General features: G+C 42.3%; 1 protein-coding gene across 6 annotated transcripts; it reads right to left on the reverse strand.

Annotated features, from left to right (window-relative positions):
* Nucleotides 1-309: 309 nt before the first annotated feature.
* Nucleotides 310-11080, reverse strand: myb (v-myb avian myeloblastosis viral oncogene homolog). 6 transcript variants are annotated; one of them, XM_071531180.1, is made up of 16 exons: nt 10993-11080; nt 8207-8324; nt 7933-8004; nt 7594-7686; nt 6420-6640; nt 5580-5805; nt 5291-5359; nt 5010-5120; nt 4309-4553; nt 3910-4033; nt 3438-3574; nt 3150-3264; nt 2755-2871; nt 2295-2393; nt 1936-2019; nt 310-1811 (listed from the first exon to the last, which is right to left on the reverse strand). In XM_071531180.1, the coding sequence occupies exons 1-16, from the start codon at nt 11013-11015 to the stop codon at nt 1698-1700; spliced, it is 1968 nt and encodes a 655-aa protein (XP_071387281.1). In that variant the 5' UTR covers nt 11016-11080; the 3' UTR covers nt 310-1697. The 6 variants fall into 6 exon arrangements, with proteins under 6 accessions (XP_071387281.1, XP_071387283.1, XP_071387282.1 ...); XM_071531182.1 differs by lacking the exon at nt 3910-4033 and having other exon boundaries at nt 2295-2375; nt 4284-4553; nt 5016-5120; XM_071531181.1 differs by lacking the exon at nt 3910-4033 and having other exon boundaries at nt 4284-4553; nt 5016-5120.
* Between the last annotated feature and the right edge of the window lie 4991 nt (nt 11081-16071).

Genomic DNA, 16071 nt, shown 5'->3' on the forward strand with positions numbered 1-16071 from the left:
GAATTCCTCCAGACAATGGAGCGGCTTCATAACACTATTTACCCTCCTAACTTAAACCACTGCAGGCTATTTGTACTTAGTTGTGACTATAAGAGCATATATACACAGTTAAAACAGATGAAAATATGCTATTTAGCTTTAAGGAACAAGATAAATGTAGATGTCCTTTGACCGGTTATCACTACTTTCATCTTGAACTACAGATATCATATAATGTAAGGTGAAAGAATACCCGGAGTGTATCAATGAGTTTTGATGGCTGTGTATTCCTCTTCACATATTCAAAACATAACACTGAACACATGGGTGTAATTTAAAAAAACAACACACTTTATTCACTAGGCAGTATACAAAAGTACAAAAACACATGAAAACTTGGCGTGTATAAATGCTTTTATAAAATGTGTTTTTTTTGCTTGGAAACTAGTAAAAAAACAAGACATCAAATATATAAAAAAAGATTGTCTGCTAAGTGTTTGAGATGGGCTACCGCAGTTTTAGTAAGAAAACAATACGCTGATTGAATATGCATTATAAAACAATACGTACAAACTATTAAAAGAAATGTTTAAAAACGACAGTCATACAAAACTTTCAAATCCATGGGCTTTTGTTTGTAGCATCAGTGTTTAGTGCTCTCGCTTTTTGTGGAGAACTCAAAATTCAAGTGCAGCTTGGTCTTACTCTTACTGGGCGAAGCTCGTGGTTTCAGAATAAACAGTAAGCTCATTTAAGACTTTTTATATATATTAACAAAAATAATGTTTGTTCATCGGAAATGTTTCCCTATACAGGATACTGTAAAGGCTAGACAGAAAATGACTGCAATATTGAAATGAAAACACATTCTTTTTTAAAATGGTGTTTTGTTAATCAGGTAATACTAAACAAGGCTGGCCTTACTGTCATGTAAGCATAAGATGATCATTCATAGTCGAATATAAACCTGATATGAGAGCAGACATAGCAGCTCATGTTCAGCATTAAAATGTTTACATGAGGTGGCACAGACCAAACACTTGAAATTCTCAGTAGACACATAACAGCCTATGACAAGATTTCAATTTCCTAAAAAATAGTTTTGTGACTGAAATACAGAGGTCAGTTTTGAATTCATTAACATGCCTTTTGGACATATGATAATGCTAGTCGGGCTTAAATACTGAAGTTAAACACTGCTCCATTGGCCAATTGTAAAAAAAAAACCAAAGTCATCAAAACAGAAGAAATAAATTAATCAACTTGTTCTTTATATTAATATCAAAATTCAGAATTATTAATAAGAATACAGCCCAATGCAAATTATATAGCCACCTTTTCCCACTTATAATACAACATTGATAACAATACAATAATGAAACCAAGAGATAGGATGGACATTAAAAAAACACAACCCGAAGCAAATTCTATAAAAAAGAATTTAAAAACAAAATCAATAGTCTTTGGTTGGTTGAAATCCAACAAGTGTGAGTGTAAAAACACCAATGGCATCGTGCCTCTCCCAACTGTTGTACCACAACAAATAAGAAACCCATTGCGCTGCGTCCAGCACAGGGAATGTTGATGTTTTCAGATCAACATGTGTCTCTTGTGTGTGCATGTGTGCGTGTGTGGTGTGTGTGTGTGTGTGTGTGTGTGTGTGTGTGTGTGTGTGTGTGTGTGTGTGTGTGTGTGTGTGTGTGTGTGCATGTGTTTGTCTACATGACCAGTGTCCTGGTAGGGTAAGTGTTGATGTACTTGTGGCTCTGTTCGGAAGCCAAGACCTGTTCCTCTGTTTTCCCACAGGTCACCTGCTCCCATGAACTGAGCTGCTGTTGACAAGAGAGAGAGAGAGAGAGAGAGAGGATGATGGGTTTTGCATGGTTACTATACAATCATTACAATTTTATTTCAAAGTTAGGTTAATAAATACATAATACATACACACACACACACCTGTAGTGGGCTGGCCATGGTCCTGCGAGGGAGGTGGTAGGTTTTGTGTCCATCTTCACTCAGTACTGAGCTAGTAAGCACGTCCTGAATGGAGGGCAAGAGGGAAGAAAAGACAAATCATGACAATGTTCATGAGAGAACATTAAATTAAACTGACTTACAAAATAACTATTATAAAAATATGACAAAAGGCCAACATGGAGCCCAAGAAGCAAAAGGAGGAATTCCCCCCATATATACTGAACTAATGTAATGCTTGAGGTGAAGATTAAGAGTTGAGGAGCTTTGTCAGTAATCAAGGACAACTTCACATTGGTGAGCATATGAAGTGTGGGGTCAAAGGTAAAATGTGAGCTTACAGGTACTTCCTGTGCAGGGCCGGTGGGGGAGAACAGTTGTGTGCGGAGATCTTGTCCCTCCCACTGCATACATGGGCTCCTCTCACATGGTGACTCCACCTAGGACACACCCACAACACATTATGGGCACGTGCAATTAACAATCACAAACAATCATGCTAATTTGGCCACACCCAATAAATAATCTCAAACAACACTGCTAATTTTCCTTGGCTACAAATACTATATCATTATCATAAAATAGCTATGCTGACTTCCAACTATTCCCCAAAACATGTTAGAAAGCTATAAACAAATTCTAAACATTTAGCCACAATTGCTAACACAACTGCAAATTTAAATTCTATTAAACTTTTCCTTTCACTTTTGCTTTCTCTAAATAGCAAGTAAAAACTTTTTTTTCTTATTTCAGTCTCAGCATATAGGTGTGTGTTCCTGTGCATATGTGAGTGGAAAGTACCTCTTGTTTGATCTTCTTCAGAGGAGGCTGCTCGTCTGGCGAAACCCCTGCTGAGATGTTGCACTCCATAGGCTCCTGCTTGATGGACTCGACCATCTCCTGGTCCAGGGATGCATTCTGGAAAAGACCCAGATTCCCCAGTGAGTCAGCGCATGTATACTGTGTACCACAATAGTGGTTTCGATGACAAATTCAAGACAGCTACTGTTCATTAAAACCCCCTAAACCTCCAAAACCTCTGTGTGTATGTATGCAGTTATGTAAGTTATGCAAGCGTGCGTGTATGCTGACTGTAATTGTGTCTGTGTCTGAGCAATGCATGCTATCTGTGCGTGTGTGTGTGTGTGTGTGTGTGTGTGTGTGTGTGTGTGTGTGTGTCTGTGTGTCTTCCTCACCAGTAGTTTGAGGGGTCCATACTTGGCCTCCTGCAGTGCCAGAGCTGACCTGAAGGGTGTGGGGGTACGAGGGGACGACTCCAGGATCGAACGACGGATGTTTGGAGTCCTGAACCTGAGAGTGAGAGAGAGAGACAAAGAGCGAGAGAGGTGAGTTTTTGAAGGAGTTTTGCAAAGGGTTTGAAACACTGAGAAAGATAACAGTTGATACTTATTCTCACATACCAAACATCTGCAGAATAGAATAGAATAGAATAGAATAGAATACAATAGAATAGAGTCACTCACATGTCATTCTCTTTCTGGGGCCTGAGAGTATGGTCGCGGTGTAGGGGGGTGGCAATCAGGGGTTTGGAGTCCACAGGCGAGCTCATTGGGTGACTGTCGTTGTCCGAGTGTTCTGGGCTCATTGATTGGTTGAGAAACTGTGAGGCAAAAGCAAGGCAACTAATTAATTAAAGTAGTTTTAAAGGTTGCGTTTTAAGCCATAAGAATCTTGCGGATCATGGTAGCACACTGGGTTGAAACTACAGAGATGGAGAGGAAAGGTGAGAAGAGGACAAAATGTGACAGGATACTGGCTGAAAAGACAAGAGAAAGATGAAATGACTGAGGTAAATCAAAGAGATGAGAAAGGGATAAATGGGGAAGCCACAGGAGACACACTAATTAGTTCTGAATGATTGTTTGTTGATGTCATCAGATGGCAGGTTGGTGATTGGATGGATTCTGATCAAACTCAGCTATTTTTTTTAGCTACCTGCGAAGGTGAAAAGGGTAGGTTTCTGACTGGTGAAGGCTTGGGAGTAGAGCAGATGAAACCAGCCCATGACACTGCACCATGAGCAGTTCTTGAGCCCTGATTGGGCAAGACCCTGTCTGTTCTGAGAATGCTCCTATCCGAGAACCCACTGGTACTGGCCTCACCCAATGAGGAGAGGCTCTAGGAAAAGGGCGGGAAAAAATGGGTCAAGGCCCACTATTGGGTAAAATCTATGTGTTTTCTCTATCTTCAAAATTGGTAAGCTACCTTTTTTTGGTCTGAAAATATTTGTTGGTGGCACGTGTGCTTTGTAATATACAGACCAATCGCAAACTAAAAACGCATTGTAAAAAGGACATGCAGATACTTACTGAGTCAATGACAGATTCCATGAACTCAACATGAGTATTAGAGAACGCAGGGCTGTTGTGATGGCTGCTGCTGCTGTTGTTGTTGTTGTTGTTGTTGTTGTTGTTGTTGCTGTGGGCACGTGTTGACGAGGCGCTCTCCTCAGGTAGGCAGCCCTGGTCGAGAGGCAGGGCAGGGGCAGCTGCCTGGTGGTGATGTAACGACATAGCCGCACCCTCCAAGCTGTCGGTCACAGAGCTCTGGTTGACCCAGCTGGGATAGGACAGATTGATCTGGGGAAAAGGGAGATATTAAGAGTGAAATTTAGAAATAATCATCATTGAATTGTCACCAATGAATGTGAGCATAGGGAAGTGTGTAAAAAAGAGTCAAACACGCACGAGAGGAAGGGCAAAAGTGACAAAAAGGGAGGGGGTGTAAAAAAAATGAACAGATTAGCGAGAGAGAGAGAGAGAGAAAGAGAGAGAGAGAGAGAGGAGAAAGGGAACTTGTATGTAAAGCTGGCAGAAGGGTGGCAGTAGTGGTGGGTAGAGGGTTGCACAAGGGGTCACGCACACGCAAACACAGAAATGGCGAGATACAGTCCTATTTCATCACTTTTGCAGAAACAGACCCCCCAGATGTTTCCTCCTCCCTTTACACATCAACCATTGTCCTTAAAGCAGATACAGATAAATTGTGTTGTCACAATTTCACATATCTACGCTCGCTCACACGCACACACACACACTCACTGGTAGTGATGGCTGGCCTCGCAGCTCGTTCTCTGTTGACATGAGCAGCAGCTCGATCTCTTTCACCCTCTTCTCCTTCTCCGGGTCCTCCTCACTATAGTGTCTCTGAGAGAGAGAGAGAGAGAGAGAGAGAGAGAGAGAGACAGCAGGAGACAGATATTAATTTATATTTAGCGCTCAATCACTCCTGGTCGTCTTCCCTTCTTACTATCCTGACATTCTGTAAGGTTAGTGGTGAATAAAACTCTGTATACTTCTGTGTCTTCTGTTTTTACCTGTATAGCAGCGGTTCCATGCTGGGGAATGTTCAGGATGTTCAAATGCAGGGCCATGGGGAAGGGCACCTGTTAAGCCAATCAGAGACAAGTCGAACGTCACAACCACACAACAGCAAATTCAACTATATTTGAGGCTGTTACCCTTAATCTCCAATAGATACACAATCAGTAGCATTCAGGTTCCTGCCTACTGTTTGAAGCTTTCTGAAATTCCAGATTAGTGGAGTCAAACTTTTTGTGGAACTATTCAGTTAACTGAAACTTTAATGCTCTCAGGTCCACTCACTCGGTGTGTGTCGGAGATGTAGGGGTAGTTGAGCGGCGACAGGGGAGTGAGTGACGCATGATTGGGTGGGTGGTGGGAGAAACCCATGATGTGATTGGTGGCCTTGATGTAACCGTGGCCGATGGAGAGCGATGAGTTGTTCTTCGCAGCGTTCTGCAGATAGCCTTCCTGTTCCACCTTCCGCCTCATGGTGGAGTTCCAGTGGTTCTTTATAGCATTGTCAGTCCTGGATGTCATGAATAACACACACACACACACACACACACACACACACACACAGTTTAAGTTAGATGTAGTTAGTTATAAAACACATCCTCACACCCACGTCCTAATTGTGAGCACACACACGTGCGTGCAAAATGCAAAGACAAAGATACCCTGGATCTCTAGTGGTACTTGATAGCATTATCAACACAGGCACACACACACATTCAAGTACAGACACAACACTGATAAAGTTATCAGTGCAGAGCAATTGCAATCATCGCAAAACTCTCTCTTTTCTCTCTCATCCCCTTTCTCTCTGTCTTTCTATTCCATTCCTCTTTCTCTGTAAAGAACCTCCTCTCCCTATCTTACTTTCTCTATCCGCCTTTTCTCTTACTTTCTCTATCCGCCCCTCAATCCTCTCTCATGTACGCTCACTCCACCTTCAGTCCTCCATTTGTCTTCTTTCCATCCCTCGTTCACTTTCTGCCCTTCCATCTCTCATTTATTTCTGCACATCCTACCTACAAAAACCTAAACCTTCAGTGGTTTATCCAGCTTCTCTCTTTCTATCATTCTCTCCCTCCCTCCCTCTCTTCTTCATTCTCACCATCTCCCTCATGCCTGCCTTACCTGCCAGGGAGCAGCTTAGCGATTTCGGCCCAGCGGTTGCCCAGCTTCTCGTGGGCCTGGTAGATGATTCGGTCCTCCTCCTCGGTCCACGATGTCTTCTTCACCTCCGGGTTCAGGTGGTTGTGCCAGCGCTCACGGCACTGCTTGCCGATGCGCCCCTTCAGGTGCTTGGCGATCACTGACCAGCGCTTGGCGCCATACTTCTGGACCAGCTCGATCACCTGGGGTGGGTGTGTATTTGTGTGTGTGACAGAGAGAGGAATAAAAAGAGGGGAGAAGGAAGAGAATTGAAGAGGAAGAGAAGTGAATAGTGGTGGAGTAGCGTGAGTAAAGAGGAAGGAAGGAGCAATAACAGATAGGGGAGAGGAGAGGGAGGAGGGGATGAGAATAGTGTAAGAAAAAGATGAAGGTAAAAAGATGAAGAGTAATAGAGGTGTACAGTAGGTGGGATAGGATATGAAAAGAAGATGGAGGGGGAGAAATTGAGGGGAAAAAAACCTTTTAGTCTTCAAGAAAAATCCTAAGTCAGAAACTCATACATTGTCTCACTGAACCCTTCCCCTCTCCTCTCCTCCCTCCTTCCCTCTTTCTTTATCTTTCTTTCTCCGGAGGTGATTGAGAACACCTGCTGGTGTGCAGTGAGGGAGTTTCCAGTGGAACGTTATCCACTCTGCTAATCATTACAGTGACATCTGCAAGGAAATATAACTCCTTTGGACAACTTTAACACTTAGGCAACTTTTTGGGAAACTAAAATGTGCAACAGCAGCCAGGGAGTTGCCACAGAATAGTTGCTTTAATCACATAGGAACAAAACGTTTTTTTGTTGTTTTTTTTACCCTGTATGACATTTTATTGCCTGTTGCTGAGAGTGGTACCCAACTACATTAGTCCAAATACCTAGTTTATCACTAGCCTAATGCTTTCCACATTTTTTCTGTGACAGAAGCAGTTTAATGTAGATATTAGGAACTCACTATAATTAATCAAAGTTTCTAGGGTGCGCTACATCAGATGTGGTTCTACACTGTTCTCTAAAGTGTGCAAAAACATGTGTGGTGCCATCATTGCTCATGCACAGTTTGTCACTGTTTCATGTGTTTCTTGAGTGATCCACAGAGTCCTGTATGGACTTTTAAGGTTCCCTTGAGGTGCTGAGCAGCTGTTTTCTTACCCTCTGGTCCTCCTCTTTGGTCCAGGGGCCTTTGATGAGTTCTGGGTTGAGAACCTTCTGCCACCTGTGCTGGCATTGCACATCTGTGCGGTTCTAGTGGGTCAGAGAGCAAAGCCATTAGTCATCACCCACATACTATGGAGCGTTATTAGGAGCATGCATATGAATCACCAAACTTAAGTTATTAAGACTTTAGAACTTAAGACTATTAAGACTATGGTTCAGATGTTGCTGTTTTTCTTTTGGCCTACCTCTAAAAATTGGTCTCAGTGTGGGTGTGTGTGTATGCATGTGTGTGTTTGTGCATGCATACTGTGTATCCATGGACCTACTACTTACAGTTAGTAAGCTAGCGATGAGTTTCCAGTCTTCTGATCCATGAAGCTCAACAAGCTTCTTCAACTTCTCATCCTGAAAAAAACAACAATTTTAACTTCAATACAATGAACCTCAACCCCCGCAATTTAAAAACTAGTGTCTCTCATGGCAATTTCCAAATTTATTATGTCAGCTGTATGAAATATGCATATTTTGTTTTGAACAGGGGCACAGCATTCATTGGTGAAAACAAGGAGAAGCGTGTGTGTGTGTGTGTGTGTGTGTGTGTGTGTACCTCTTCCCGTGTCCAGCGTGTTTTGCCAAGGTGGCGTTTCCCTGCCTTGGCCAGGGATCCATCATAGTCGTGGTCGTACATCTCAATCTCCTCCTCATCCTCCTCACTACTGTAAACACTAGAGAGAGAGAGAGAGAGAGAGAGAGAGAGAGAGAGAGAGAGAGAGAGACCATTTGAATTGGAAAACACCTTTATTGCCACAATTCAGCAACAAGACAACAATAAACAGGTCAAGAAACAACTGTGAAACACCCAATCATAATTATTAAAGAAGACAGACAGAGAGAGAGAGAATGAGAAAGAGAGCGAGAGAGACAAAGAGAAAGAAACAGATGGAGGTGGAGGTTGCGTGAAAAAGAAGCAAGAGTGTAAGACGATACAAAGTTAAATAATAGGACAATAAGTACCAGTCTATTTCCAAACTACTCCCTAGTAATCTCTTTACAGACTACATAAAGAACTCAGAACACTCTTTAACTCATCAGGTGGCAACACAGACAGAACCAGTCATTCTTGAAGGTTTGGGTACAGGCTTTTAGCCAAGACACCCACGAGGGGAGAGGGAGAGAGAGAGAAAGACGGAGAGAGGGAGAGAGAGAGAGAGAGAGAGAGAGAGACAGAGACAGAGAGAGAGAACAAGAACAAGGGGGGGCGGTAGAATTGGATGAACAGGTTCCAGTGTTGTTGGTTTCCACAGATACTGGGATTGGCACATGTGATCATAATTTCATGACCCTGGCGTGTTCAGACCTGCACTGGCATTGTACAGCACATGCATGCAGGCAGGCGTGCACACACACACACACCAGTTACACTAGTTAACCAATCAGAATGTAGACCATGGACAACGTGGAAGCAAGATAGGGTACTTTGGTGTCTTGCAGAGCAACAGGTGAACAGGAACCCCACCGGGATGTGTCTGTGTGTGTGTGTGTGTGTGTGTGTGTGTGTGTGTGTTTGTGTGTGTTTGTGTGTGTGTGTGTGTGTGTGTGTGTGTGTGTGTGTGTGTGTGTGAGTGTGTGTTTGTTCCACTATGGACAACAAGAGGATATCTACAGGGGATTAGCTTCCTTAACATGTTTTTGTCCATTTTGTCAAATACATAACCATATGTTTAATAACAATGAAGATACACATCAATACACAGCATCATTAGAATCGTGTGTTTTGATGTATCAGTCATTTTATGCAAATAATCATATTCACTTGTATACCATAGGCTAATTCCATATTTAAACCAGCAAAAAACCCTAAACCACTCATGCTGCTCAGAACAAAAAAAAACAATAGGACTCTAGTCATTTTGAAAACACAAACGAGAAAACAAAAAAGAAACTCTAATTTCAACAAGTTTACAGATCATGTTGAGCACGGTGAATCAAGTGTATAAAACTGCATGAAATCAACTGTATGAAAACTGCATGAAACTGCATGATCTGAGTCAGCGCCAGTGAGATGGTTTGGAGACAAGTGAACTCGCGTCGCACCTTCAAATTACTTATGTTTACACTAGACCCTTTACCAGCATTACAAACCCGTGCTTGGAGAAACTGAAATAAAAAATATTACACGCGAGTTTAATGCCATGCGTTAAGGTAATGCTTCCCAAAGAAAACTCCGACTGTGGTGCCGATACATGCACAATAAAGTGACCAAAATTATCGGCCAGCAAGTGAAAGTTGGGGATCAGTGTCGATGTCGGCGTCAGAATAAAGTAAAAGTTGCATGTGATTAAAAACAGTGCAGGTTCTTCTTGAGACAATGTGTACATAAGAGGACGTTGTGAAAGCGCAGTTTCCAAAATAACAGAGAGCGCCCGTCGCTGTCAGAGATGCTAAGGAAGGCTGCTGAGGGCTGTGTGCTATGACAGGCCTACCGCTACGGCTGCATTCAGGCTGTCTGCAAGTTTCATCAAGCTGGATTTACGGCTTTTTAAAGACTTTTTTAATGCCAGTTAGAAAGTATGATGAAGTATAAGACTCAATTCTTAATAAGCGTGCAAATGAAAACAACGGTGTACCCATCAGCACACAAGTTTGTGTGACTGACTGGGCTGATGGTCACCGGAAAAACAGCGCACTAAAAACAATATTTTAAGCCTTCAGATAAGATGAATTTAAGACTTAAAACGCTTAATTTCAAGACCTAGCCTATTAAGGCGGTGAGTTTAGTTAATATTAGACATTTAAGACTTTTGCAGTACCTGCACACAGAAGGTAGGCTACATTGCATCAGAATTTGTATTTTGTATAGACTCGTATTAGACCAATATCCAAGCACTGTTTTATGCACGGTGTGGCACGCGCCTGTCCACCCGCCTAATGCAATGAATGTGTGTGTGTGTGTGTGTGTGTGAGAGAGAGAGAGAGAGAGAGAGAGAGAGAGAGAGAGAGAGAGAGAGAGAGAGAGAGAGAGAGAGAGAGAGAGAGAGAGCCTCTCCCTCTCTCCACTGACAGCAGCGCGAGGAACACACACGCCAGATGACCACCACCTGTCATGTGCGCGCGAGACACCCACACTACTCGACTTCAACGGTCAGAAAAAACCCCAAAACGGTTCACAAATAGAAACACGACTATAAAACGACAGTGTAGAAAATAAACATAAACTCTTTTGAATAAAAGTAATCATGCACTCACAAACTTTAGCGCAAGATGATGCGCTGCGCGTTTACAGCAACCGATATAATGTATATCCCACTCACAGCAAAAAAAACAGTAAAACACTCACACACCGACAGAAAAAGAAAGTAACGTTAAAAGTTGAATTGGCTTGTGTGAGGTTACCTGTGTCTCGGCCGCCGAGCCATTTTGAGGTTTGGAGAGCGGCTCGCAGGGTGCGCTGAGCTCGTACGTTAGCTATATCTGCTCTGAGTGTGTACTCCCGGCGAGGAGGCAGGTTGACATTATAAAGACGACACTCAGCAACTCCTCCCGCAAAATTTGCCGCTCCAGAGCGTGACGGACTGCGCATGCCCAGCAGAGTACCTAGGGGAAGATAGACTGCTGCTGCCTTCAAATGCTGTCGGAAGTTGTAGCATTACGAGTTGAGCGCACACGAGCCACCCAACAGTGTATACAGCTGGGAAAAGCCAGAATTTTCTTCGATACCCGAGTTGCCGAGATGTGTCGGGAGTGTAGAAGCAGTGCAGTAACTTTCTGATAACTAAATAAGTGGGTAAACTATCATATCCAGTCAGTGATCATCATAAGGCAAACAGCTACCATTATAAACAAAATTCAGTTGTAGTCTCCGAAAAGCATTAATTTATGCTTTTCCCCCAAAAGACCCTATCCTGTTGACACTACCTAGCAAGTCCTATACTATGAAATTACATGGGTGATATTTAGGTATATTAGGCTAAAAAGGTGGGTAAACTTTATTCTGCAAATAAAAGTTGTGTAAACTGAGTGTAAGTGGAATTACTCCCTACTACATCCCTGGAGCGCGTCAACCGTTAATGGTAAAGTTAACACTCCGATAAGAAGTACGAAAAACGAACTTACGAGCCGCATTTGAAGGCAACATGAGACACACTGTTGTCAAAGGCGCGTATTGCCAGACTGTCCGCGCTAAAAAACTATTTTCATGAGTTACTTCTCTTTTTTCTGGTGAAAACAAGGAAGGAAGGGGAGCTATTGTATCTGGACAATGTAAACAATTGCGGAATGGTTTTTTGCCATGCGCGGAAAGTGAAGTTGCATGGTTACTCCCCTTGGCTACCTGTTTCTGGAGTGCCTGATGGTGTTGTACATACAGATGTTTCTCACTGATAAAGCGAGGAACAAGACCTTGCTCTTGCCGTGTGGCGATAAAATGAGCTTTTGGGTTGAGGAGCAATCGTGCTTTGCTCTTGCCTAGACAAAGAAAGCAAAAGAAATACAGTGCCATTTTGACTTTTGTGTGAATGTAGTCTATTGCATACCTCTTAGGATAAATTTCCATAAAGAACACCAGACTCCCTTTATGGTTCCTCAAGTTGCTGGAGATGTCTTTGAATTTATTCAAAATAACCCACATTTAAATTAGAAACAAGATGAGCCTGTTTTTCAACATCCCTGTGTAGAAAATGAGCAAACCCATGGTCATAATGCTTCTGTCTTGTCTTGTGTTGCATACCTCTGTATTATTCTCTTTCTTAGGTGGCTGGGGATAGCCTGTTTTTTGTTTTGCTTTGGCTGCAGTAAGCTAAGGCCTGTAGCTTCCCTGCACCGGGGCAGCCGCTCAGCCATTCAGTGGGGGGACCTTATAGGTTTATTTGTATAAATGTGTCTTCTCATTGTATTAGTTCCTCCATACGCGTCCGTATTGTCCTGGTCACTTGTAATTACCATCACCCCAGAGCAGGCTATTGTCCCAGGGCAGTCATCTTGGCGGCATGATGAGGAGCTACACACACACACACACACACACACACTCACACACACAGCCATGGACTGCAAGTTTCACTATTTTATTGGATGCAACAGCGTGGGCAGAGTGTTCAGTGAAGCACTTACACATAGAAAAATATTAAGGCTAAGAAAATGGATCTGGGTTGAGTGAAGTACAGCATGAAAATATTTAAATTGTGTACTCCTCTTAATTATGAAATTATCTATGGATGAAAAGAATGTTTTTGTTTGTTCAGAGATGACAAATGTCATCATCTATACACAAACAAAATCATGTGGACAAATATGTTACTGTTAAAGAGATGAGACAAGTGCCACTATATCTGACATTATCTGACAGCAGGCCTATGATATAATGTATCACATGGTTGCCTGGTTGCAATCACCTGGAGGTATCAAATCCCATAGAGACATACACACCTGTGTACACAAGCATTGTTCTAGTCATTTTTTACTTTTTGACTTGTACTCGAGGTGTGTGTGTGTGTGTGTGTGCAAATGCCTACATGTATGTATGCGTCTATGGCTTTCCTCCATCTGTATGTTTCTTTTCCCTCGAGGGTAATAGTAAAAACTATATCTTGTTACCTGAAACCAAATTAAAGGAAGAGAGCCAGGCTATGCAAATACCCCATAGTAAGTCGAGCAGGGAGCCTAAGTTCCATTGACTTTTGGCTGAGGACATTTGCATTGGCGCGATTGGACAGGTTAAGGACAGGTATTGTGAGGGCTGCCCCCTTTGCAAAGCATTGTGTGCACAGGTTGGTTCATTTGAATGATTTTTAATGATGGCCCCCGGGCTCGAGATATCATCCCACCAGGCTTTCAAATCCACTGTTTGGAAGACCAAACAATTGTGTATTGTGTGTGTGTGTGTGTGTGTGTGTGTGAGGGCTGCAGTGGGGGAGGGTTGAGTTAAACAGGTAGGGGTAAGGTTGAGTCAAACAGCTAGGGAATGGGATCTTGTATGGTTGTATGGTTGAAAAAACACACATTGGAATACTCAAATCTGGCAATCATTATTCGAGAACCCGTTCAGAAAATTTTCTCTATGCAAATTTCATAATGAATAAGCTTATATGCATAATGAATACATATGGAAAATAGTGAGTCAAACATAGTAGAAGTTTTCAGAACAATTCACCATCCTTATTGATTTGTTATTTGAATCGTTTTCTTTTTTTTTTTTATTACTTTTTATTCTCACACCTCACACCATGCAGACCCAAAGTTTAGGATCTCAAATGTTCTTCTTCATTGACCTAAGTTGTTCGGCCCACCAGTCAGAGACAGCCAGGGGCATTGGTTTTGCATTATCTTTGGAGATGTGTTCCTGTGAAAGACTCGTCCCCTGATGCTTGGTGCCCTTGGCAAATTATGTAAAGCATTACCTCATACCCGCTGCCAACCTTTGGGATGGACTTCACCCCTCACCCACTTACACAAAGGCTTTGTCCTCCTCTACAATTAAACCAGGATTAATCTGTTTTCAGATTTACACGCTGTTGTTGACAGATGTGCAATCCTTTGCTTTCACTTGATGCCATCGCTCCCATCTTCATCCAATTGGCAGCAACCATTTTGTGTCCCTCCTAGCATTTGATTGTACTTCAGTTGCAGACACAAAAAATGATGTGAACGGATGCAAACCATGAACGTTTTATCCGTCACTGTCTGTCTGTCCATCTTTCTGTCTGTCAATAACACAATCATTTATACATTCTTATAACAAAGCACCCACCCACTGATCCGCTCATCCTTCTACCAATCTGTTCATCCATCTGTTTAATCCATCTACTTAACCCTTCATTCATTCTCTCAGAAATCCATTCATCCAGCCAGCTCATTCATTGATCAACCTTACCCTAAAGACTGTGGCCTCACCACGAGCACAGATTTGACCAGGCAGTGCGCAAAACAAATTCAAAGGAAACAAATGCTCAGATCCTGTGTAGAGGTGTGAAAATCACACCTCAACCCTGCTGCCATACAGCGTTGACTCTTTCATATTTGATTCATCTGTAAAATGAAGCCTGTGTGAATAATCTGAAAAAAAAACAACAACCTCATCTTTTGCCTTTTAATTCCGATAAACAATTTGATATCGCGTGATACTGAAGTTTTGGTTTGAGTAAAGTCTCTCTTCTGAAACATTACTATTTCTCTGTGAATTGCAGAAGGCGTCGTTAATGTAAAATAACAGTAATTCTTAGAAAAAAGAACAAAAACGAACACAGTCTTAATGTTGAAACTGGTACGTTAAATTACATTTCACTTATGCAATGGAGATGGAACATGTTGCCTATCAGGTGCTGTTTGCTGCCTTAAAATGTCCCAGAAACATTTGAGTGATGCAAAGGAAGAGTTCCCTCCTTATCACCTGTGTGACCCTATAAAGACTGTGTGTTTGTGTGTGTGTGTGTGTGTGTGTGTGTGTGCAGTTGTGTTTGTTTTGCCATGTATATGTCGATGTAAAACATCAAGATGCAGGAAGTGGAAATTTAGAGGGGAGACCTCCGCCCACTCACAGACACACATGCATGCATGCACACACACACACGCACATACACATACTCCCGAAGGTAAACTTAGCGCACACCACATTAACTTTCTGAATGGCATCATCACCATTAAATAAGACCTTCCCCACCTCCTCTTTCTTCCCCTCCTCTCTCCTTCTCTCCCCGTCTCTCTCTCTCTTTCTTACTAACCTATGTCAATCTAGGCCGCTCTTTGTCAAACTGCCACTTGCAATATGAGCCATTCATTGTGAAAAGGTCTTTAGAATTACCTAAGCAGGTGTCTTTCTTTACTCTGCTCTATTTTTAGATAGGGAAGACACACCAAACCTCATATTTCATATCACTGTGCAGATGTGCCACTGCCTGCTGTACCTGCATCACTGGCAGTATCAGATTATTGTCTGACATTTTCATTTTCTTCTCTTTCATCTACACATATCAGATCAGGACACCACAACATGTCATACACCACACACATACACACACACACACACCTATATAGTCATGCATGTGCACACATACTTCCACACACAGACTAAAACACATGTGCATGTACACACAGACCTGCAAAGAGCCAGTCACAGACACACATACACACACACACACAAATATTTTATTTTTGTACGTTTTGCGGTAGATAGGTTTATAGGTCGTGGAACCAAGATTGTAGGAAAGAGTGATGTCACTCATTGGGTGCGTGTGTGTGTGTGTCTGTGTGTGGTGTAGAGTGTGGGCCTAGATGGGTTGGGCTCTAACCAAAGGGCATAACCTTTTACAGAAATGGTTTAGACAATCACACCCCGAGATCATAGGTGGGATTACAAGTCGTGTGTTTGTGTGTGTGTGTCTTTGTGCTGACATGATTTTCTCAAGGTAGTGCATAGAGAAAAAACTCTTTAGCTTTGTTGATATATTGTGTTCCGTCTCTCAAATCACGAGACATCATAAA

The sequence above is a fragment of the Centroberyx affinis genome, unplaced genomic scaffold (genome assembly GCF_046629955.1).
Source record: "Centroberyx affinis isolate AG114_WGS23_722 - 3 ecotype Tasmania unplaced genomic scaffold, CSIRO-AGI_Caff_v1 ptg002049l_1, whole genome shotgun sequence".
Taxonomy (NCBI): Eukaryota; Metazoa; Chordata; class Actinopteri; order Beryciformes; family Berycidae; genus Centroberyx; species Centroberyx affinis.